Source organism: Drosophila arizonae, chromosome X (genome assembly GCF_054131065.1).
Source record: "Drosophila arizonae isolate 15081-1271.41 chromosome X, UAZ_ARI_1.0, whole genome shotgun sequence".
NCBI lineage: Eukaryota > Metazoa > Arthropoda > Insecta > Diptera > Drosophilidae > Drosophila > Drosophila arizonae.
The window spans coordinates 28,316,179-28,341,923 of NC_142927.1; the positions used below are offsets into that span (position 1 = coordinate 28,316,179).

At 40.3% G+C, this 25,745-nt stretch overlaps 1 protein-coding gene across 2 annotated transcripts in view; it reads left to right on the forward strand.

Annotated features, from left to right (window-relative positions):
• The window catches only part of LOC108620122 (uncharacterized), a 71,593-nt gene extending 46,476 nt beyond the window's left edge, over positions 1-25,117 (forward strand). For both annotated transcript variants that reach the window (XM_089473455.1, XM_018017007.2), the window contains exons 3-4: positions 17,308-17,805; positions 19,892-25,117. In XM_089473455.1, the coding sequence (XP_089329581.1) occupies positions 17,339-17,805; positions 19,892-20,084 (660 nt within the window). In that variant the 5' untranslated portion in view covers positions 17,308-17,338 and the 3' untranslated portion in view covers positions 20,085-25,117. The remainder of the gene's footprint in view (positions 1-17,307; positions 17,806-19,891) is intronic.
• Positions 25,118-25,745: the final 628 nt, after the last annotated feature.

A 25,745-nucleotide genomic window follows, 5' to 3' on the forward strand; every position in this document is an offset into this window, starting at 1 on the left:
AGCAAGACCACAATATGCCTTTGTCACAAGGAGTTTAGCACATGCACATATATAGCTGTGTGCATATATATATATGTCTTTGTGTAGTCGGTATGTATGTATGTATATCCCTGTTGCTGCCTCTTGTGCACCTACGCCAAGTCTAAAGTTCTGCGATCGAAATTGAAAGGATTTCATTTTCTTCTTGGCTCTTGTCTGCTGCTTATTCGCGCTGCCTCAATAGCAAGGCACAACATTTAATCTTCAGAGGCAAGTAAACACACACACACCCATGCACACGCACACGCATACACTCGCTTAGATATGGGCAACAAATACAACAAATGAGCGCTGACAACTTTTGGGTAGCTGGCGCTGGCAGTGTCTGCGTCGAGTCGGGCTCGGAATATTTATTAAGCTTTTATCCAAGCCATCTAGCATTAGGGATAACGAGGCAGCGACACAGCTTCCGTCTCGCAAGTAGATATGTAGATGTCCTTGAATGGCTTTTCGTGCGCTCGAGCCAACGACAAGAAGGCAACGAAACTGAAGATGCGACATGCTGCTTACTGCTCTCAGCTAACAGCTAACAGCTAACAGCTCACAGCTCACAGCTTACAGCTTACAGCGACCGAACGATGTAAAACTATACAATAATTGCCCTCGAGAACATGAAAGTCAATTACGGTTAATTGTTATATGATAACAAGCGCGTCTCAGTGCCATATCATATTATTAATAGAGCTCGAAAACACTTCACTGCACTCGAGCCAATCCATTGTTGCTCGCATAATGCGGGAGCAGACGGCAAGCAAAATGCTCAATGCAATGCAACGTGGTAGACGAGAGCCAATTAGCAAAATTACGGATTATTTGCTGCAGCTGCACTTGTTGTTTCTTCTTCTTCTCCTCCTTCTTCTTCGTCTTCTGACGAAAGCACCCAAAGGCAACATTCCCAGAATCTTAGCTGCATTATGGCATTTTGTGCGTAAACTCGGATTTTGTGTTTATCCACTGAGATGCGCTGTCTATCCCATCGCACGGTTGCACAGGAACAAATTATCAAATGGGATTAAAGAAACTTGATGAGACAACCAATAAAATATTTCATTTATATATAAATATAAAGTATGCAATATAAAATGTAAAATGTAACATGTAAAATGTAAAATGTAAAATGTAAAATATAAAATATAAAATATAAAATATAAAATATAAAATATAAAATATAAAATATAAAATATAAAATATAAAATATAAAATATAAAATATAAAATATAAAATATAAAATATAAAATATAAAATATAAAATATGAAATATAAAATATAAAATTTTAAATAAATAGAAATAGAAATATATTTGAATAAATTCAATAAAAACAACTTTTTTAAATTTTATGATTGCTGTTTGTATTCGAAAACTAAATGAGATGCTCTTCAAAACGCTATCAAAATTATTTTCAGATCAGCTATCTGACTATGGTTTATTAAATTATTATATTAAATAGCATTAAAATAGATTGTATTATATTTATTATAATTTTAAATTTGAAAGCTTATTTCAATGGATTTTATATTTACACCTGGCGAGAGTCTCCTGTCCACTAGGCAGATGAATGTACGTGGCACGACAAGGATGCTCTCACTTGGAGCAGGAGCCTGGCAGGCTATGCGCAGAGACTCTCCCCTTTTTGCCTATGTGCTTAGATTGAGCCGTGCAGTATTCGCCGCATTGGCATTGAGACATCATTTCCAGATTACAGATTACAATTGTATTCGTGTGTGTGTGTGTGTGTGTGTGTGTGGGTGGGTGGGTGATAGGTTTGGGTGTGATAATATGCGGTTCGCGCTGTGGTTGCTGCAGTGCTTGTGACTTGGCGTTGCTTGGGGCCTGTTGAAATGTGTGTGTGTGTGTGCGCGCAAATGAAATGCATTTTAATCAAATTTGCTGTGCTGGCGGCAAACTAATCATGGAGCACAGACAATTTGCATGAGAATTGGCGGGATGCGGACAAACTGATGAATACCGAGTCGAGCAAAAACGTGAAACGAAAAAACTCGAGCAGCAATTGTCATTCAACGGAAAATCCATTAAATTGCACTTCGAGTGGCATATCAGGAGTCGCGGAAGCTGAAACGCAAAAAAAGAGTCCCTCGAAAATGCCTGCCCATAGACAAACAGTGCAAATGCGAGCTATAACTGGCAGCAGGAACAGGAGCAGGAGCAAACGATGTGGACGAACAAATCTCAACTGATTTAGTGGGCCATTAGTCCGGCTTGGACTGGGCCACAGGAGCGAACTGAAGGACTCAGAGAACGGAAATCACTGAATTCAATTTAAGCAATTTCCTGCTTTTGAAAGGTGCTCAGCCAGGCCGCGTCAACCTCCAGCCAGCCAAAGCCACCCAAACCACCTCACCCACCCAGCCAACCAGCCTGCCAGCCTGCTATACAAATTAAATGTGCTAAGCATACCAAAAATGGAAATGAAATGAACGCAGCTCAGATTCAGTTAGGAGTACACACACACACACACACACACACAAACACACACACACATAAAAAAAAAAACAGAAAGAAAAACGAAAACAAAATGGCAGAAGCACTGCCCTTGGGTCAGAGGGCGGAAGAGCTCTACGGACGAATGGGCATGGCAAGGCTGTCCCACTCGCTGTCCCCTTCCTCCAGAGAGAGCTGGGCTCTGGCTTAGGTGCGACACTTTCAAGCTTTTTTGCATTCGCAATTGAAAGCGAAATCTCAATTGAAATTGAAATTGAAATTAATATTCACTTTCAGGATATCAATATATTTTGTAACACAATTTCGCAATAGCTGCGACGGCCACGCATGTTCAGCTCTGGCCGGGATTAGGCTGACGAGCAGCGATGCGATGGCGAGACGCCAGCTACGATGATTATTATGATGACAGCAGCAGCAGCAGCAGCAACAAGCGGAGTAGCAGCAGCAGTCAGTAGCAGCAACATAATCAACAACAAAGTTGCTGCTGCTGCTGTTGCTGCTGTTGCTGCCTTTGGCGGTAACTCGGCAAAAATCAATAAAAGGAGCAGCCACAAAAATGGCTTAGGGACCTACATATCTATATATACAAATATCCATATATAGACGTGTATGTGTATGTATGTGTACTTATGTATGTTCATGTGTGTGTATGTGTGTGTGTGTGTGTGTGTGTGTGTACATGCCCGTATGTTGAAACATATTTACATAAGTATTTAGTAAATGGCAGCAGCTGGCATTACACGACTGCCAAATGCCCTACCTAAGCATATGAAACAGAGCTGATATGAGCACACAGAGAATTCAACTCAGCCTATGCAGTGTAGTTATATCTATATTTATATATAAAAATATAGTATAATATAATTGTGTGTTTATTGTAAGTAACTAATTATTTTACTCAGTATAATGAATTAAGTATTGGGAATCCACTGATTCAACTTAAATAGCTTCAAAACACTATGATAACGCCTTGATTCTATCAATGCTCTTCTCAAAACTGTATTCTTCTTGAACTGGTGCTGCCATCCTGCTAAGTTTGTTTAACTTGGCTGCCATATCCCTCGACAAAGTTTCTCATGCAGCTTCATATTTTAATTTGCCGACACTGATTATAAAAATAGATAAACAAATTTTGAAGATTATGAAAGTTTTTCCATTAAGTTTTAGTTAAAGTAAATTTAATTTCATTAGAGCCATCTTTTTCAATGATTAATCAAGGGCTAACTCTCGTATAAACTCCATGTAATTTGGATATTTTTAGTGTACGGCATACAGACGACTATTCAAAATACTTTTTGAAAATCATCTAGGCAGTAAATCAGAATGTTGAGCTCAACTCAATTCGACTGAATTTCTTTAGCTTTTATTCAAGACACAAGCAACCAATATGCCCGCTTCCTACTGCGTGCAGTGTATGCTAAGGGTAAGCACCTTCAAACACGCTGACTTTCTAGCCCGAGTTGTCAACGTGACCGATTCAATATCGCACGAGCACAAAGAGGTTAAGGGTGCGCATCGCGGGCTGAGCTCGCAGTCTTCATTATGCGAGAAATACCCTTGCATGGGCTAGCGTAATGCGATCACGCATCTTGTAACGCACCTACATTAATCAATATCAATTAAGCTGTCAACTGTGGAAATATGAAACGCGATATATGTATGAAAGTATGAAAGCAGACTCCTATACCATATCAGGCAGTAGGAATATGTATGTATGTGCGCATATATAAATTAAGTTAGGGAGTACTACGTAATCCGCTTTTTGTAGTTTAAGCTACATTTACATCACGTGAGAGCGAGTCACAGTAGAACGAGCACTCGCACAAAAGTCCCCTTCAATTGATTCGGTTATTCGATTATTTGATTACATTGATTGGCCAAAGCGCAATGAATCCGCTTGATGAGCTTTTTGTAGCTCTTTTTTCTGTAATTAACCAGAATTTTCTGACAAATTTTCATCGCAGTGGGCGAAACCTAGATTCGATTATTTGACTCTACCTGTTACATTGATTAGCTAAAGCGCTTCAGCTTGGCTCTCTGCTCTACATCAGAGTGAGAGAAAAGAAAATGAGCTGACAGCTGGCAGCGCAAACCGAAAAGAAATGCGGGTGAGGCGTGTTTAACACACGAATGGCGAATTGAAGGCGCAATTTGCAGTCACGATATTTTATGACCCGTGGAGGGACACGAAAGCTGCGCCCTTATTGCAGCTTCTTCTAACCGGCTTAGCACCAAATAACACTTAAAGCCAGAGGGCTCTTAGGAGGGGGGTTCTGGGGCTTCTATGCAGTCCGTCTGGGCAAAAAGCTGTGCGCTCCAAATGACAGTCGGATTACTTTGGCATTAGGTAAATTAAGACAAGCAAATAAGATTTATATGGGCAGCAAAAGAAGCCCGCGAGGAGGGGGCAGACAGGAGGGAGTTGTCAGATGCCCCCTGCGATAGTCAGTTGCTCAGGGTCAAGTCTTGCATTCGCCTCAGCGTCGGGGCTGCGGAGCTTTGTATCGTGCAGCATGCTGCATGAGATATGGCGGGTGCCACTCGGTGTTAGGGTATGAAGCAATATTGCGATATTTACGAGCTGATTTGATTTACTCAAATGGAAGTCGTGCAGAATGTCAAAGTGGAAAGCCGCGGTGCAGGAATTGTGAAATTGTGCCAGCACAAGCAAAACAAATAAAATCAAGTGCTTAGTCCAAAAATAGAATCAAATTTTCCAGCGTGCATAATAATAATAATATTAGCATGATGAGTTTAAGGCAAATCAGTTTCGATTCGCCAAGACGCTGCAGATTAAGCCGAACTTGTCAAATCACTCGAACGGCTCCTCCCCCTTGCTTCGCCCGGCAAACAGTTTGTCTACTCGCAAATTGATTTAGGTTCCCTACGATTCAATCAGCTTTGAGCCAGTGTCTCCCTTAAAAAGCAGCTAACTGAGTTTTCAGCCAACTCATTTGGGCCAAGTGCGCAATTTTCTCCAATTCTCCAGCTGAAAATCTCTGTCACGAATTGCATTGGCATTTGGCAGGAGCCTGCGGAACGGGTTGACATATTGGACTCAATTCGATTTAACTGAAGGGTCGGTGTATTCATCCCTTCAACATATTGATTAGCAGCAGATCCAAAAGGAAACGCAGCTAAGCTTTCGCTTTCTTTCGTCCTGCTTAATTTTTCTTAACGAGTTTTACTTTGCTTGAACAACTTTAACAAACTAAAGCTGCAGCTGTCAGCAGCTCTGTCACTCTCCCTCTCCCTCTCCCCCTCTCTCACTCTCCTACTGTGTGTGTGTGTGTGTGTGTCTCTCCACCTCCACGTTTACCGTTAACATAATTAAAAGCAACAATAGTAACAATAACAATGCCTGGCCCAATAACAATGGCAACAGCTGCAACAACAGCAGCAACAGGGCTGCACCCGGCGCTAGGAGATAAATGAAAAACTTTGAGCACTCGGAGCGTTAAGCTTGCAGTCATAAAACGAGTCGGGCCAGCCAGTCGGTCCGGCAGTCCGTCAGTCCGTCAGTTACTCAATCAATCAGATTCAGTCAGTCCGTCAGAGCTGCCTCTCAATTCATTACCGACGCTCATACAACAGGAAAGTTTGACTAATCTCGGGCTTTAAATTGAGCGTCAGGCTGGGCGGGCGTAGGATACAAAACCCATTAGACGTGCTAACCCTTGCTCCTCCCTCCCAGCTTACTCCGCCGGATGTGCACGCTTGGGCGGACAACGTCCGGTCCCAACTAGTTGCCCAACAGTTGCCGACAGGTTGAGCTCTGCGTCCCGTGCCAAGCTCATGACATTACGAGCAAAGCACTTCCGGGCCAGGCAGTGCGGGTCCGGGACGCGCCGAGGGTCTCCACTTAATGTGGTTGCCGTTTTCCTCCAGCTTGATGACTTTCAAATTGCCAATGTCCCGACTTATTTATTGCTCCCACTCAATTCAGGTTCATTTTTGGACAACATTTGACATTCCTCGACTGACGACTGCAATTTGAATTCAATAAAAAGTCTGTTCAGCTGATTTTCTACTTTCGCCAAGCTGTGCGAGCTGTAACTGGGGAAAGTATTCTTTGATTACTTGCACAAAGGGCTAAGCTCTATAAAGGATTTCAGTGCGAGTTGATATTGAGCTGGGTCGCTAAGGTCGAGTTTGGATGTGCAACAGAGTCAACAGAGTCTCTCATTGATACATCATACAGCTTCAAGCATATGCTATACGCATCATCAACTCGCAGTTCAGCTGAAGCAGCTCTCTCTCTCTCTCTATCTATCTCTCTCTCTCTCTCTCTCTTCCCTCACATTCCACAATACTTGATGCTGTTTGCAGGATAGCATTTAGTCAGTCAACGGCCACTTTATCCGCTTTGTCGCAACACATTTGCTGACAGCGCACTTGAAAAGGGACCCTGAGTTGACCTCGGCAAATGTGTGATGTCGCCTTCGCTGCCAGCCGATGCTTGTTGAGGCCCATAACTGAAGTACATACACACATACACTTGTATATATAGTGTATATGTATTTATTTTAGATACATAATATATATTTGGCTTCCCACTCAACTCTGGAGCCATTGGTAGCTCAATCACGTGCCAACAATCACGCAGAATCATTGCGCCATCACTTATTTACAAATACACTTACACATAAGCACACATACACACACACATGCACATATGTATGTAGAGACTCTTGAAATGATTCCCAAATGTTTCCACCCAGGAAAACAGGACGTGACAAATGTTGACACAATTAGCGCAAGATCAGCAAATAACCGAATTTCTATTAATAGTCCATCGATATGGCTAAATAGATGATAATTATTTGTTTTACTTCAATCGGAAGAACCAGTGAGTGACTGAGAGAGACAGAGAGAGAGAGAGAGAGAGGGAGAGATTAATCAAAACGGGCAATCGAATAAAATCAGAAAAATCTTAAGAGTCGGAGCGAAGTAGTAAATTATAAAGAGAAAATGAGAAAGAGGCAGAGAGCTCTCAGTGTGAGTCAAAACTAAAGATGAAAAGTGTGCGTGATTAAGTGAGAGAGACGAGAGTATCAGAGCAAGAGAAACTGACTGAAAGAAAGAAGGGAGAACGAGAAAGAGAGAGAGAAAAAGAGACACTTCGAGAGAAAGAGTGAATGAGAGAGAAAAAAGGAGAAAGAGGGACAGAATAAGAATGAGTGAATGAGAAAGGGAGAAAAAAAAGAGACACGAGTTAAGTTGAAAGAGGGAAAATATGAGCAAGAGGAGAGAAGGTGAGGGGGAAATAGTAAGAGAGAGATAGAGAAGACGATAGATAAGATAGAGAAAAGAGACTAAAGGGGAGAGAGAAGCTGGTCACGAGTGAGTGAGACAAAGAGATAGAATGACAGGCGTGGCGAAATGAGAGAGGGGAGAAAAAAGGGAGGTGTGAGTGAAAGAGAAAGAGTGAGTAAGGCAGACAAGAGAGGAAGAGCCAGCAAACATGTGAGTGAAGGAGAGAAACTGACAAAGAAAGAGAAAATGAGGGAGAGAAAGAGAAAACGATAGAAAGAGAGCGAGAAAGAAGAAGAAGAAATATAAGAGAGGAAAACATGGGAGAAATGAGATGAAAATACTAAGCGAAATGAAGAGGGCGATACGGAGATTTAGAAAAAGAAGAAAAAATAGAAGAGATAGAGATAGAAATAGAGTGTGGTAGTCTCAACTTAAAAATTTCTATTCAAAGCTACTGGAAACTAAATTCGAAAACTAAAGAATACCTAGAGCCCAACGTACGTAGAGCAAGCAGATGTATTCCACATGAAAATTAGTTTAAGTTTATTAATTTAAGTGGACCAGGTCCAGTCTGTAATATCAATGCGCTTTTAGAGACAGAGGTCGGCTAGATGGGCCTCGCTATGGACTTGAACTTGAATAAAAATATATTTATACAAATCACTTATTTACATTGGCTTTCAGAGATCTACTTATCCAAATACAAATTAAGATTGAATTGAGATAACATTATTCCAATTGCTGTAGATAAAGCTTGTTAAGAATAATGAAAAGGACATTTACCTTTATCTGCTCCGGAGGATGGCCCACAAATAATTTTCGATTCGAGGCTGGCATTCAATTTGGATTTATAGTCAAATTCATGGCCTTGTTTATGTCATGTATTTACAAACATTTCTCTTGTTCGTGTTGCTTGTTGCACACCCATACACACACACACACACACACACACATACATAGGCCGAGTCTTTTTTACTGTCCTTGGCCGCTTGTTTATGCGTCGACTACATCGCGTCTGCTGTCATTGCCAACGTTTGGGCTTCCATTATTTATTTGAAGCAGAATTTGTCATTTATCTCAATAATGTTGAAATCCTTAACTTTATTGTTATTGTTGTTGTTGTAGCTGTTGTTTTAGTAGTTGTTGCTGTGTTCATATTGCTCTATGCTTAATACTGCTCACAGTTGCACATTAGTTATAGCTGCGCATTTGAGGTTTCACTCGACTAGCCACAGAGAGGCAGAAGAATAAAATTCTCCATAACAGCCACCATTTATCACATGCCAAATATTGAAGACTCTGCTCTAAGTTATTACAACAAATATTGTTAGAAATTGCCTAACAATGGATATAAATAACTTGAGTCACACCAATGAACGCACAATAAAACAACGATTTCCAATATTCGAAGTAGGCTAAAAGACAGAGAGAGAGAGAGAGAGAGAGAGAGAGAGAGAGAGAGAGAGAGAATGAAGGAAAAGGCAAGAAAGGGTGTAGAGATATGAAGGAGAAAGGGAAGAGCTACAAACAGTGGAAAAAAGCAAAAGCAGAGGCAAAGAGAAAGGAATAGAGAAAGAGAAATATAGGGGGGGGGGGGGGGGGGAGAGAGAGAGAATTAAAAGTATTTAAGAGAAAGATATATAAAGGTAAGATGAGGAAATAATTAAAATGAGATAATTAGAAAGAGAGAAATATAGACAGAATGAGATAGTTAGAAAGAGAGACAGCGCGAAGTAGTAAGAAAGAGAGAGAGAGACAGAGAAAGAGACAGATAGTGAAAAAGAGATAGCGACAGAGACAGATAGAGAGAGAGAGAGTGAGTGATAGAAGAAGAGAGAGAGGGGACGTGAAAAAGAAGAAAAGCAGAAGAAGGGCAGAAAAGAATAAATGAAAGGAAGAGAGCATACATAGATAGCAGGGGAAAAATAAACTAAGGAGAAGGACAGGGAGAGGAACTCTGAAAGAGAGGCAGTGAGGGAGAAAGAGGGACAGGGACAGATAGAGAAAGACACTAAGTGAGAGATATATATGCGGATGAAATAAAAAAGATGCAGACGTCAGAAAGAGACAAAGATGGAAAGATAGCGAGGAGAAGGGAACGACAGAAGTGAAGAGATCAAAAGCATTAAACAAGCAGAAATAAAAAATATCACTGTCCCGCTGCCTCAGTATGAGAGAAAGGGAGAGAGAGAGAGAGAGAGAGAGAGAAAGAGAGAGAGAGAGAGAGAGAGAAGCAAAAATGACAAAGAGATAAGAGAGAATTAAAAAACGTATCCATGTCATTAAAAGCCCTTAAGCTTATGAACATTTTACAGACAAATTGTTATTGTGGAAATTGTGGAAAAAAAACACTTGAAAATTTCCATTTTTACTGTTAGTAATTTCTGTACTCACCCCATGCTGGCTAGTGTAATCATGTGGTATAAACGATTATTTGGCTTTTATTTGCTTGCTTTACTGTATTTCACGTAGGCGGACTAATGGATTAATATAAATAATAAATATTAATTATTTACATTGAATTATTCTCCTATTTCGCACTTTGAGCTGAAAAAAGAAGATGAAAAAAGCAAAACAAATTTGATGTTTGTCATTAACGAGTTTGTTTACTGAGCTTTAACTCACTCGCGCTACTTTGTTTGCAGCTCAATTGAAAATAAATAGTCGCCTGTAATAATACATTTAATTGATAAAGAGCCAGAGAGAGAGACAGTCCACAGAAAGAGGAGGCGAAAGAAAGAGAGAGAGGAGGGAAAGAGTCAATATGGACTAGCTGGCGAGTAGATAAATAGACTGGCTGCGGCATGGCTGATTGACCCAACTGCCCCAAGGCCCCATCGTCGTGCCACTTATTTACAAAAAAAGAAAAAAAGTGGAAAAAGTGGAAGAGAGGGCACAAGGGGCGGGCGATGAGGAAGGTGCTCCCGACACGCCTTTGTATGGGCACATTTTGGGGTTTTTGCGTGGGACCGATGTTTAATTAAAGCATTTGGAAGCTGATTGCGTTTGCATTTTAGTATTCGTTGTTGCTGTTGTTGTTGTTGTTGCTGGGCGTGTTGTTCTCTCGTTTTCAGATAAATCAAATTTAAATGTTAGAGCGAAATTCAAATGGCGCCATCGCCGCCAACCCGTCAAGTAAACATGCCGTCGCCAGTCGCCGTGGCGCACGCGGCATGGGGATTAAACAAAGAGCCGGGCGGCACGGGGGCGTGGCTGCTCGCTGAGTGTTGTCTCAAGCCGCAACACACAAAATGAAACGGTACCAGCCAACAGCAACAACAGCAACAACAACAACAACAAAACAAAACAAAAATGGAATCGGCCGCACGGCGGCAGTTTGTTTGGTTAAAATTTCAGGCGCTCTCTCGCGTCTGGCTTTGTGTATATTTTAATGTCATTTAAATGCATAAAAAAAGACTTTAAATATATTTATAGAAAGTCTTTTTGCGCTGTATTTAAATGACATGAAAATACGCAGATATATAAATGTGTGTATATATATTATATATTTAAATACCTTGCGCGATTTAACATCAAAGAAGCGAATTACAGCTGCTGATTTGCTTTGCTCATGCAGTAATCGGGAGCATCTGGGAGTCGCGAAATGCAGCTAGCAGTGAATTTGGTAACTTCATTATTATATTTAAAGCTGAAAACTTGCAATATTAAGTATACGCCGTGAGATGAGGATGATTCGGTTTGAGTTGGTTAAAAGATGTAAACTCCACTCAAATATTTATTTTTGGGCGTTAAATTGAGTTTTAATTTTAATAATTTCGAATAGAGATTTTATTGAACTTTTATTAAATGCGTTTTACATTAAGTATACGCCGTGATACGAATTCTTTTTGAGTGCTTGCTGTAGTCGATGATTTCGTTTGGTTAAGAGAATAAAATTATACGTATATTTTTACTTTTTAGTATTGATTGAATCCTTAAATCATAAAAATTATTTTGATTGAATTCATTACTTTTTATATTACGTATACGCCATGCTACGAGTTCTGTTTTATGTGAGCTCTTGGTAGAATATCCACCATTGCACCCTTAATATATTCGAATGTACTTCATTTGGCTCGTAGGGCGCTGAATGAATACGCTTGACTTTGGTGGACTTTAGTTTAGTATTGATCTTTGATCTGTGTTTAGTTTAGTGTTCTTCTTCGGAGTCCGGGCTTTCCTACATATATTCTTATCTTATCGCTGAGTTTGGGAGATTTTTAAATTATCTGTTGCTGGGATTCTAAGGGTTAGCGTTCATCTGCCTATCTATAGAGTCCGCACATATCTTTTTCTATCGCACTATGTGACACTCATGTACACGATCATTGTATACTTGTATGTTTATGCCTGAATAAGGCTTCTCTTTTGTCACTTGCTCAAATCTAGTCTGCTGAAATTTAAAAATTTTATGATCATTCATGGCTAAATTCTGATATATCGCATATAGCTATGCTCTGCCTCGCAGGGGTCTAAGCACTTTATTATTTGAAGGTACACACACATATCACTCAGTACTCCTCTAACTTTTATAGCCACAGAAGGAACGGACAACGAGGCGGGCATTGCCCAAAACCAATATACTCGTCGATACTACGAATAAGTCTAGGGTTTCAATCAGATTGCACAAGAATAAATGAGTTGCTCAAAAAGTCCTACTTAAGCATTAACAGTTTAACAAAAGCTCATCTTGATTCGGATAGAAGCCGTTATCCATTTACGCTCAGCTTATCCGCAGCTCAAGCCTTCAATGATTTCGTATTATGCAATGGCCTTCCAGTTAATTGCGGTCTTCAAGAGACTTGCGGCTGCAGCAGTTGAAGCTAATGGGATTGTAATTGCTTAAATGGCCTGAAGGGACTCGGCACATGTGAAAGCCATGTTTTGCTATTAGTATCCCACTACACACACACACATAGATAAACACGTGCTTGTATGTATTGCGGCTGCAGAAATAACACGGGCAAGGCGGGCAAGGGTCCAATGGCAATCTGGCCTAATGATGTACATTTCAAGCAAATTATCTGGGCCTGACTTGGCTTTAATTGTTTAAAGTGGACCTAAATAATTTGAAAATTACATTTGACATTTGAAATCGGGCACGGCACAAGAGCAAAACCCCAAAAGTGAATATGAAGCTCAAAATGCTGTTGTCAGCCTAGGGAAATGGAATATCTATTGGGATTGGAATCTTATTTATAGTCACAAAATTATTGGCATTGCTTGACTCAACGTAGGTCATGTTCAAATTATCGTCAATGTCGAATGTTTTCTGTATTTTCATTTAAGCTATCGGCATACAATTTCTTATTTGCAGGCTCTGTTTTACGATATTCAAAAAATTTTTATTGTCTTCATATAAATTTTCTATGAATTATTCAAACCAATTTAACCAGAGTTACGAAATTTTTATGTCTAGGCCACATAACTAATTCTCATTAAGAACAAGCAAGAAGGCTCCAGTCGAGACTGCTCGACTGGGAGATACCCTGAACCCCCTAAGCTGATATTCTACTCATTCTGCACTTCTGCATCCACACGCACGCATATCACGCGCTCTGCTGACTGCACAGCTAGCAGCGACTGCGCTTGGGCTGCGTTGCAGTGTGGGCGATATTATGAGAATTTATTAGTTGAATACTATCTTTATGATAGAACGTAATCATAATACTCAAATGTTTGTACATTCCAAAGCACAAGTCTCTAGTACTTGAAATGCGTCTTAAAAATTGATGGCGAAGGGGGCGTGGTATCCAAAATCTGTAAATTGCAAAATCTTTGTATCCATTAGTGTTCAAAATAGGCTGAAAAAAAATCAAGTTCATTTTTCGAGTATCCTCGATAAAAAAAATATCGGATGAGTTATCGAAAAACTAAGATAAACTTGTACTGCCTATGGTATACACGAGTATGCATGCCAAATGTTAGCTCTCTAGCTCTTATAACTTCTGAGATCGGTTCGCTTGTACGGACAGACGGACAGACGGACCGGGCTATATCGACTCAGCTCGTCGTACTGATCAAGAATATATATACTTTATGTGGTCTGCGATGATTCCTTCCGCCTGTTACATACTTTTCACAAAACCATTATACCCTGATTTCACATTTTCAATGGGTTCAGGGTATAAAAAAAAATTGAAATCATGACAGATGGGTCAGTCGAGAATGGACAACCTATATATCGATTAGCAACATCAGAGTGATGCCAGATCGCCTGAAATGCAGCTCTATACGCCAGTTATTACAGGGTATTCCATGTCTCAACACTTTCCATTGCTCAGCAGTCATTTCTCGTTTTTGCGCCTGTCGAAGCTTTGGTATTAAGCCCAATGTCTATGACATGTGTTTGACTATGTGTGTGTGTGTGTGTGTGTGTATACACACACGTAAGCATACTCTGCGGATTTCGATTTTGCGTGCACCAAAAAGAAATTTAAATGAGATTTACGTGAGGCTCACGTTTTCATTTGTTGATTTCGATGCGTGAGTTGTGTGAGTGTGTGTATGTATGTGAGTGTGCGCCTGTGTATACGGGTGTGTGTATGTGCCTCAGCTTCTTAGCTAATTACGTAGCTGCGCTCTTTAATGCTGATTAAGTGACACGTTTTTCACGTACCTTGGCTGGCTTCGAGTTGAATCAGTCGCAGCCAATCGTCAGTCAGATGCTATTAATAGTGCTCATTATTTTGATTTTGGCAATGGATAAGTCAGCACTAAATACACAGCTGTAGGTGTAACCTATACATGTGTGTGTGTGTGACGTACATCAATTGAGTTGACGGCCTGTTGGCGCCAGCAGTGAACAACACACACACAAAACACAGCAGCAAAGCCCAGTAGACACATTAAGCTGCCATACAAAGGCACACAGAGAGAAGGGGAGAGAGATAGAATGAGATAGAGAGAGAAAGATACGCATGTACACTAGTATGGAATCACAACACGTGTCACTCAGTGTAGAGCACCCTATAGACGCGCATAGGCATAGGGTGTGCTCGTGTTATATTAATGAAAAGTGCAGTCAACTATGAAGCACTTTGAAAGTTCTTCGCACAGGTCTCGAATGTCTTCCAATCGATTTCCTAGCCAAATTCGATTTCAAGGTAACACACACACACACACATATATAGGAATCTCCCTTAGCGTTCGCAAGACGCCTTTCTTATTTAATAAAAGCAATCTTGCTAAAAAGTATTTTTATCTTTGTCAACTACTTCTCCCCCCCACTCTCTCGCATTCTCTCTCTTTCTCTCTCATGGATAACTTAACAATTCCTTATGTATAATATATACATAAATTTAGCTCTAATCAGTTATCTTCAAGCACTGCTGGACTACTGAGCGTATGCGCAATGTCTATGCTGCTTTGGCTTGGACTGAGCACCTAAAAGTATGCAAATATTTGTTGTTTAAAACGCTCTGTCTGCCTGGCTGACTGGCTGGCTGACGTCCGGAGGTGGCCCATTTAATTATGCTTGCATTCATTTGCCATTGTCCTCAACAAAATAAAAAGGGTTTTGTTCCGTGCGAGAGCCCTCTGAATACATTTAGCTAATTGAAAACGAATCGTTCGCAGGCAATCGAGGCAGTAATTATGCATTGTTTGGGGCTCAGCATTTGCCCAGATTATGCCCAAATAAAAGCTTGGCTTTATTCTAATGGAAAAGGCTCCACGATCGAGGGTCTCTTGCCACCAGAAGAGCTTAGCCAGCGGCACAGCAGTCGATCTATTTTTTACCCAAATGACTCAGAATGGGCTTGGTTTTCTGCTCGCTTGTCCATACCCTGTAAGCAGCCGCAGGTAGCTAAGTTCACACATTTATCGACTCCATCGACATTTCCGACAATGCGACAGCTTTGCTACCCTCACTCACAATGAGTTCCTCTATTGGGCAACTTCCACAACTTATTCGCACTGACAGACTGATTGAATAATTGGCTAACTGTGTAACGGAGTGACAACTTATCTAAAATTGCTCAGGAGTGGGAAAATTTTGCAATTAACCGTTAACCATTTAATGGACGCTTGATTTCTGGGCAAGTCTCTGATTCTTAAGCAATCGTAATACTCATTCATGGTCCAAAAAACAGTTTCATCGATGTTGGCAATGGAGTCAGGAAGGAATCTCCATTCCATTTCGGAGATTCCAAATTGTTGGAAGATATCTATTTCTGTTTTTGGATTTACCACGCCCACGAAAGGGCATATAAATAGAAAGCCATAGAAGAGAATGGCAATTTATATCTCACTTCCTAAGTTTCCATCTGAAGACCTGTTGAAAAGTCCCGATTTGCCACGCTCCGGTATGCATGGGCAAATCATTCTTGGTTGATTCTTGGGTGTTTTGGTTCTTTTTCTTACATTAAAGATTCTCGAAATCTGTTATTCAATATATCGATAGGTAAGAGTGCCGAAGTCGAGACTGCCCGACTATGAGGTCCTATGACTCTTTCCAGTAATTCTATGCTACTTTTCAGCACACACACACACACACACAGTATACTCGATACTCTATGAATTACTCGCGAATTTTTATTTAAAATTTGGCGACTCGATTAGAGCTATATAATCGGAATATACACGAGCCTACCAACAAAATGTACCGCCTCTAGCTCTTATATCTTCTGAATTCGACACGCTCAAACATACAGACATCATAAAGTCCTGCCGGTTTCATATGTAAAAATGAGTTTAGAGTATAAAAATCTAGCATAGGCTAGAAAAACTTCGACTTTACTGAATTTGGTCTTTAATATAATTTCCCCGAGTGTATATACCTAATTGCAAGTATCTAACTTCATTAGCAGCCAAATAGCTTACATTCATACAGACAGACAGAAGGATTGACGGACGGGTAGCCGGAGCGGAATTGCACTGAAGGAATATACCCTTTCGGTTTGTGAATGAGTATAATGAACTTTAAAGTGCTTGATTACTGAATGTGAACTCCTCAAAAGTCGAAACATGCTCTATCAATACTGCTTAAAACTTTTTAAACTAGTTACCAACTAAACTTTCTTTGCCTTGTGGCCTTTACATATACATAAATATATATGTATATGCATATGTCTATGTATATGTATATTTATATGTAAATTTGTATGGGCATATATTAAAAATCAATAAAGGAAATCAACATCAATTGATTGTTGGGGCTTGTCTAAAGAAGTGGAAAAATAAAAAGTTGAAGCTCGTTTAATTGCAAAACTTTGGATGAACTCAAAGTATTTGCATATTCATAGCATAGCCAAACAAACGCCCACAAAATTCGAATTGATGCCGTACAACAAATTGCAGGGCTCGGGCTTTCCGTTTGTCAAATTACATAATGCACACAATCAATTCATGTGGGCGTGTCTGGGCGGCATACGTATGCGTGTGTGTGTGTGTGTGTATCGGTAAGAGAACAGAAAGAATGAAAGTGGACAAAGTTCGTGCACGCGCAGCTCGAACAGAGTGAAAGAGCAGAGCTCAGCTGCGCGGCTCATTTTAATTTGTTGGAAAGTTCTTTGGCTGCTGATTGACTGTGGCTTCTGGTGTCGTTGCAGAGACGTCGACGGAGCAGAGAGGCCAGGCAAGATGCGTCGCTCCTCGTTCACGCCCGTGTTCAACCTGAGCACCCAAGAGCCGCTGATAGTCGTCGAGGAGTCGCACGCCGTCGAGGACGGCGAGGAGCTGGAGGGCGCTGCCGGCGGCTGCGATCCCAGCGCCAGCAAGCGCAGCAACAGCGACGACTCGGAGCCGGACTCGCCGGTCAACCCGTACCTGCTGTGCCCCTTCCCCGACATGCAGCAGCGGCGCAAGCACTCGCTGCCCTCGCTGCAAATCACTGAGGGCATCACCGCCAGCCAGGTGCGCCGGCTGTCCGAGGTGGGCGGCGAAACGGGCGGCCTCAGCCCCAAGGAAGTCGAGTTTTTGGCCACGCTCTCGCAGAAGACCAACCCGACCGCAGGCGGCCGCCGCCATTCCGTGGTCACCATATCGGCTGTGCCGCCAACGCTTTTCGGACGCAATCGGCGCGAGTCCATTTCCGCCGTCTCCTTCAGGTAAATGACATTTTTATATGCCGCAGCCGCAGCCGCAGCCGAGCCACTTTATGCAGTAATTGGAAGTTTTGTGCGCCATTAGCGTTCCGAGAGTCCGCATCTCCGGCGCACACGCAGATGGCAGTGGCAGTGGCAGCAGCAACGGCAATGGCCGTGGCAAAAAGGACATTCGCAGGACATGGCCTCTTTGACCCACGCCTAATTGAATTGTGCCGCCGGCTGGCCAATGCTTTTGTGCTGTGCCAGCAACAATTTTTCCGATTTCCTGCTCGCTTTAACCTTTTCAGCGCCTGCCGAATGTAGCCAAGCGTAAGCGCTCCTGCCAAAGGACTCCAGCCCATGTCCGATAAGCGTTTGCCATAAGCATTCAATAATACCATCCATTAGTTAGCTGGATCACATAATTCCATAGCCAACATACCGGGCCAATTAAAGCTCACGGAAAAATGACTTAGTTCAGGAAAATATTTGATTTGCCTCTTCAAGTGCACAAGTTATCGATAAATATATCGATTGAGATGAAAGTAAACATGGTATCGACAAATATATCGATTGAGATGAAAGTAAATGGAACATAGGTTTTCATTTCATATCAGTTAACAAAATATATGATCTGATTTTATCTGATTCAAGTTTTAGGTATAGCTTCAGAGTCTAAACTAGCTTTTAATGTAAATGTAAAAAGCATTGCTAGCAGGATTTTTTCTTGGGGCTCACCTCATATTGTCGTTGCAAACTTTCACAGAAGCCTTTACTCATTTGCAAAACTCTCGAATAGACTGATAGAGCAATTGCTCTATTCAAAATGCTCCGATCTTCCCCAGTATCATCTGATCGATGACTATTCCACTTATCAATTCTATTTCCTTCTGTTATCGATATTTTATATACTCATTTTCACATTGTCTGAGTGGTGGCACTAACCATAGTGGTGGTGGCTAGTCTTATCATAGATTCCACTTCCTTCTGGTATCGATAGCTTATATACTCAAATGATCCGATTAGACTGCAATTCGCAATTGGTTTAAGCTAGGGTATTTAATGATATTGCTAACTCGAGGAGTGAAAAGGAGAGATCAAATATCTCGAACGTACATAGATGTACAAACTCTGAAGATTGTTAAGAGCTAATCAGACTTTATCTTAAATATATCAATAATTTGATTAAGGAAACTTTTAAGGGATAGCTCTACAAATTTCAATTATTAACGTAAGATTACTTTACTTGATGAGGATTACTTCACTATTCAAAAAAATAAATTTCCAGACTAGACTTCATTGTTAGGTAGTTATCAACATAGAATCGACTTAAAAACTAAATAATAAAATAGAGTGCAAGCAGATTAGGGATGCTAGATATTCCTAAAAAAAAAAAAAAAAAAAAAAAAAATTAAAAAAAAAAAAAAAAAAACGTAGATGTTGGAGTAAAGGTTGCTGTCGAGGGCCCAACATAGCTACGCGATATTTATCGAAAGACAAGCATCAGTGTTTGATAACATCGATGATGCATTACCAAATTACCTAACAAAAATTAAAAATTAGAAAAATAATGGAAAGCCGAAAAGCAGAAAATGTTAGCAGATGGCTTCCATTCCACCTAGATCTAACTTTTAAACACGACAGTGCACAGTAAATGAATGCCTCGTTCAGAAATTCACTCAGAACTACAATCGCATTTATATTAGAATAAAATCGAAGCTGATATAATAAAAAATCGAACATCGATGATACAATATTCATCCCATAACAATATCGATATTTTTGCTTTAATCCTTGATAGTTATTGAACAATGTTGTTTATCGAACATCCCTAATTCAAAGAGGAGTAAATAGCTTAGGTAGTACTTACTGCATGGCACTTAGGCTGCAATTCGAACTTATATTCATTTATACATTTATAAGACGATAAGAGTTTATAAAAAGTTAAAGCCAACTTAAAATGAAGCCGTAGTAGTTAGCTCTTCGATTAATTTGGATTCTTTCCCAGTATAAATAGCTCTGTTGTTGCGCACCTCTTCTGTTGATCTATTTCAAATAACTGACTCACGTTTCTTTTTCTCTCTCTCTCTCTATCTCTCTCTTGCAGCGGAAGTCGTCGTGGCAGCGGCATCGGCGGCATCGGTGGCCCGCCGCTGACCGATCATCGCGGCAGCATACACAACTTGCAGCTGGACATCATGGACGGAATCGTGCAGCAGCGCAAGACGCGCAGCGGCAGCGGAGTCTGGACGGCACCCGTGCTCCAGGAGGCGGACAGCAACGTGCCCGTTCAGACATAAGCGGCGCAAGCGCTCGAAATTCACTGCGAAACAAATTCACGGGCAACTGGACAATTGGCATGAGCGCAGGCTGTTTAATAATTCGTTTTTATCGACTCCTCCCACACACACACACACACACACACACACGCACACGAACACACAGAAGCCCAGCCCCCCTCCAAAATAACAACACATCCAGAGCTGCTCGCTCTCATTCGGTCCATTTGTATCTGTCACCAAAGTGCAAAAAATTCCATTTTTGTTGTTGTTTTTTTTTTTGTTTTGCTGCGACAACGCATAGGAAAATCAACAAACAAACCGCAATTGTCAAAATGAAAATGAAAATGAAAATGGCAGCCGCATCACGTAAACGTTGAAAATGAAACTGCGGCAGGAAGAGAGAAACAGAGGCAGAGAGAAAGAGAGAGGCAGAGACAGAGACAGGGACAGAGAGAAGGAGAAAGGGAGCCAAGGAGAGTAAGACAGAAGGGCAGGGAGAGGTAGAGGTAGAGTGAGAGCAGAATTCGAAGGACAGAGCCAGAGGGAAAACAGCCAAAGCAATGCAGCAATGAATCCTGCCAACGACACGACCCGACTATTAAATACCCATTCAGTAACCAATTCACATCAATTGTTATCTATATTGGCAGTGAATTAGTTAGCAAATTTTGGCTTTAAAAGTAAACCTGCCATTAGTTATCCTGGTTATTGTATCCATATTTGGGAAGTCCTATCAATACATACCATCCAACAGTTCCGCTTTTTTGCCAGCCAAATTAGACAACAACTCAATAGAAATAAGCAAGGACAGCATCTGTCTTGGAGTAGCCTAATCCTAAGAAATATCTATCGAGATCTGTCGACTCGAATTCACATTTCTTCTCTCAGCATAGAGAGAGGGAGAGAGTCTCATAGGCAAATAGTTCTGCCCCCTTTCCCAGCAAATTGAATCCAACTGAGCATACAACTCAAAGGAAATAAAAAAGAACAGTATTCGACTAGGATGTACCCGAACTAGCGCTCTTATTGCTACAGATTCTCTCATTCAGTAATTTTAATTTGATTAATCATGCATTTAAGGAGAAACTAAATTCCAAGAAAGCAATTAGTAAGTCAACTCTAGGTATTCACAATTGGGAAGACCCATCCAGTGGAATTCCTCACTCAAATCAGGGACATATTTTCAAACAAAGCAAATGGGCATGGGAAGTATCCCCGACTAAGACAGTTATTGTTGCCGATATGCGATCTCTCTCTATGCACCACATGCACCACTCGTCAGCATACCCCATCTCAGTCGGCCAGCCACCTGGGTAGAAGCAATTTGCAACGTTTGCCATATCAATGAAAACAACTGCAGCAATTAGCAATTCCCATTAACGGGACAGCAAAATGTCGCGCGAGTTGTTCCGCGCAGTTTGATTTGCATGCGAAGTTTGGCAATTTTTAGCGACAGCAACTCTTCCACTTCCAGTTCACTTCCCAAGCCCGAGCACTCCAAGTAGACGTTGATTTACATTTGAAGCTGCTTGCCGTTTGCTGTTCGCCGTTTGCCGTTTGCTGTTTGCTGATTGGTGGCACTAATTGCCCGCTCCATGCCCCGTTGAATGGCGACTGGAGTCGTTTAAGGGGATTTAAAACTGTGACACGAGCTCGCAGTGTGCACAGCCTCGACACAGCAGACTCCAAGGACGCAACAGTTCAAGGACATCTATATACAAAAACATTTATATGCATATATATAGAAGCGAACACACTTGAATTCATTGTAAGACATACGCAGTTGCATTTCATGGTCGGCTGCTGCACGTGGCCCACATGGCCCACACGGCGTGCCAGTTGTATGGGGACAAGGCCTCAATGCCAATGCCAAAGCCGAATGCCGAATGCGAATGCGAATGCGAATGTCGCTCTTAATGGACAACGCTGTTCGCGCTGATAAACCACTCAACCAGGCAGACACCCAGCCCAACCACTCAGTCAGCCAGCCCAACCACTCATCCATCTGCATTCAGCAAAGCCAGCCTCAGCCTCAGTCTCATTTGCAGCCCAATAAAGCTAATTTCATGTGGGCGAACTGCCATTAATTGAAATATGTGTTGGCTCCCACTGCTCTCTCTCTCTCCCTCTCTCTCTCTCTGTCTCTGTCTCTGTCTGACTAATTACGACAATCAAAATGCAATTTCAATTGGCAAATCTCTGTCTCCCTCTCTCTCCCTCTCTCTCGCTCGTGTCACATAGGCAATTTGCAGTCAGCATCAATTTCTTTTTGACAATTGATAGACCTCTGAATCTATTCATTAATTGCAAACATTATGCAAATATTTATAATTTATATTCATTATTGATTCGACAACACATACAGCTCTCATTTAAAATAATACTCAAAAGTAATTCCATAGTAATTAGAAAATGACAAACTAATTCTTTTTAATAATGTAGAGGGAAAACATTTGTGCATAATGCCCTCTCGGCAGTATCCGAGTGCCGAATACTCCTCCAAGTTACATTTGAGTTTGGAATTGAGAATTGTTAGCGTATGTTGCGTTGTTGTTGCTCAATAACCAGACAGCCCAGACAGAAACCACAATTGAAATAACCACCGCTTGAGAACCCACCAGGTAAACTTAACGTATGAGACTCTATGCCACTCTCTCAGTCAAAATCTCTCGCACTTTTGAAACGGGTCCTTCACACACACACACATACACACACACACACATACACATGCACACCAGCAAATGGCAAGGAAAACACTTGCAGTAATTTTGTAGCCTCAGGTGTTTGTTTCAATTCCGAAACGAAACGCCAAATATATATACATACATATATACATAATAAGAGAATAACAAAGCTAATGAAAACGAGTTGACAGACGGCAAAAATAAAAATTAAAATAAAAGAAAAAGAAAAACGAGAGTTGAACAGAAGTTGTAATAATTAAAAGAAAATAAAAAATTAATTGAAAATTGAAATTTGTGGCACCTAATGGAATGCAAAAGTATTTAGCAATTCTGTTTGGCATATCACAAATCGGTATCTGTGTACTTTCCCGTAATAATTAATAATTATAATCGTAATGCTACAAATAGCGCAGCAAGTTAGAAGAAGAAGAAGAACCCTTAAAGTGTGTTATTAACGTTTTATTAGAGCGTAGCAAGTTGTGAGTCTGTTCACAAAGCAAACATAAAAACAAAAATTAATAAAAAATAAAAATAAATAAAAAAAATGAATACGAGAGTTAAAATGTACCATGTACCTAAGAACTTTACACCTATGTACAACAAATAGCGAAAACTAATTTACCTACGTGTACTTTATATTATATATATACCTACAGATATATATATATATATATGGATATACATATATATATTGTTAGACTTAAGCGATTGGCAGGCAACAAGTAGTGCAAGCGTAACAATCAAATCAAATTGAACGAGTCAGAGTCGAGTCGAGTCAATCACTCAAATAATAACGATCATTGAACTCGGCTTGCTGTCTGCCCAGCCCAGCAGGTCAGCAGGCAGGTAGTTCGATGCACGCCTCCAAATACCTGCCACACCCAGACACCCATACACCCATACACCTACACCAGGGCATCTAAGCCACCTTGAGATGCTGCAAGTTCGATAAAGATTTTTCTCTAATTAGTCTTGATGTTGTTTCAGCGCCTATAGCCAAACACTTACACATTTCAATATATCTCTATATGTATACATATAAGTACATATATATGCGCACACATATACATGCACACATCTGTGCATGTATGTAAAACGAGTCGGAGCACGTGTCTAGGTATTAGGGCACATGTGTGTGTCAGCTCGTCAATTCGTTTAAGTTGCATGCAACATTAGCTTAGTTTGTACATAACGCTACTTATGCCGCTCTTCTCGTAAGAATGAATGCTTTTCTCGCTTTTCCGATAATCAATAATCAACTAATTCGATTCAACATTCAATAGCAGTGCTCACTGTACCTAAAGTTAGTCCTCGAAATGCCTCTGGCAAGGAGTTTATCAACTGTTTGAAGAATTGACAAAATGTCGCTGGACGACGAAAAACTAAAAAAAAAAAAAAAAAAAAAAGGGAGAATATATAAAAGATACTTATTTTTAAATATAAATATATATGCATAAGCACAGAGAAACATACATACCTACATACACACACACACACACACACACATACTAACACACACACACAAGTGCAAAAGTCGAACTGGAATACCTTAGAGCCTGTTCAAGGATAATCACATGGAAAGAGCGCTAAAATATTTATATATATGCATACATACATACATATATAGAAGCTATTATCATAACGCAAGAGCAATCAATGTTTAAATTTATTAAATGTTACAAAAATGTTTTAAATAATAATAAATGAATAACTAAAAACTATATATATACAAATATATACATATAACTATATATATAAACAAATATATATATATATACATGTATACATGCGCACACATATGTCCTCTGTATATGCATATGTGAGCGGAACTAATTCTCGAACTATTATTTAATAATCAACTATGCTAGAGTTATGCGTAGCTGTCAAATATTACAACAACAAATATATAATTATATATATAAAAAAAAATGAAACCAAACCGGAAACAATCAGTGACACAAAAAACCGCAATCAAGTAACGGATTATAATATTGTAAAAATTTAAAAAAAAATTAAAAAAGAAAATATATAAAATATTAAATACAAAAAAAGGACGATTTTTCCATAATTTGGTTTTTGATTCCGTTGTTGTTGTGTTTAAAAACATTCTTTCGGTCAGAGCCGTCTTTTTATTATTAGATAATCGTGTGAGTGTTTTTTGTCATTAGCGTACGATTAGCGAATATATAACAATATATTACGTTTGAGAATACTCGTATTTTAATTATATATTTATTATGAATAACAGACAAAATACACATTTAATTAATAATTGTAACGATTACTTACATTAAATTTAAGCGAGTGCCCACTGAAGGCGTCAGCATTAATACATAAATAAAGAAAACGATTTCCTTATATTACAAATTTGCCGCTTTTTTATTTTTTTTTTATTTGAAATGAACTGCAACACGCGGCGTATGGGTAATGTTAACAGTAAGTTAACAGTCGGCTGGAGCTTTAATGTTACTCTGTTGAAGCTACTCGTCCTGCAAAGCATAATCTCGCTTAAAAGCTCGGCTACACATCGCATCAAAAAGTACTCGTCGCCGCTGTAGCTTTCCATGCAAGAGCTTTGGGTTCGCTGCAGCGACTTTATTTTCACACATAGATGGCGCTGCGCGCAGCTCGAGTGCAAATTAACTGCCGAAACACGAACTCGAGCGCATGCCATATACACGTAACTGGCATGTAGATGGTTAACAATCTCGTAATGTCATGCTCTAGAACTTTACAACTATTTGACCGCAAAACACGGCTATAAATAGATGAGATAAGCCACGTGACATCTAATTGGGAATGCATTCCATTTAGCATGCGATCAACAGGTGCATCAATTGACCTTCAAAAGCTACCTTTGCACCCCAGGCTTGACACTACATGAGTCAAGCTCTTTAAGTACATGTCGAAAGTTGACGAGAAAAAGCTTTGTCGAGGAATATCTGTGAAACTTTCTTAAAGGTTGCAGGTCTTGATAGGGATTAAGCTTTCGTTG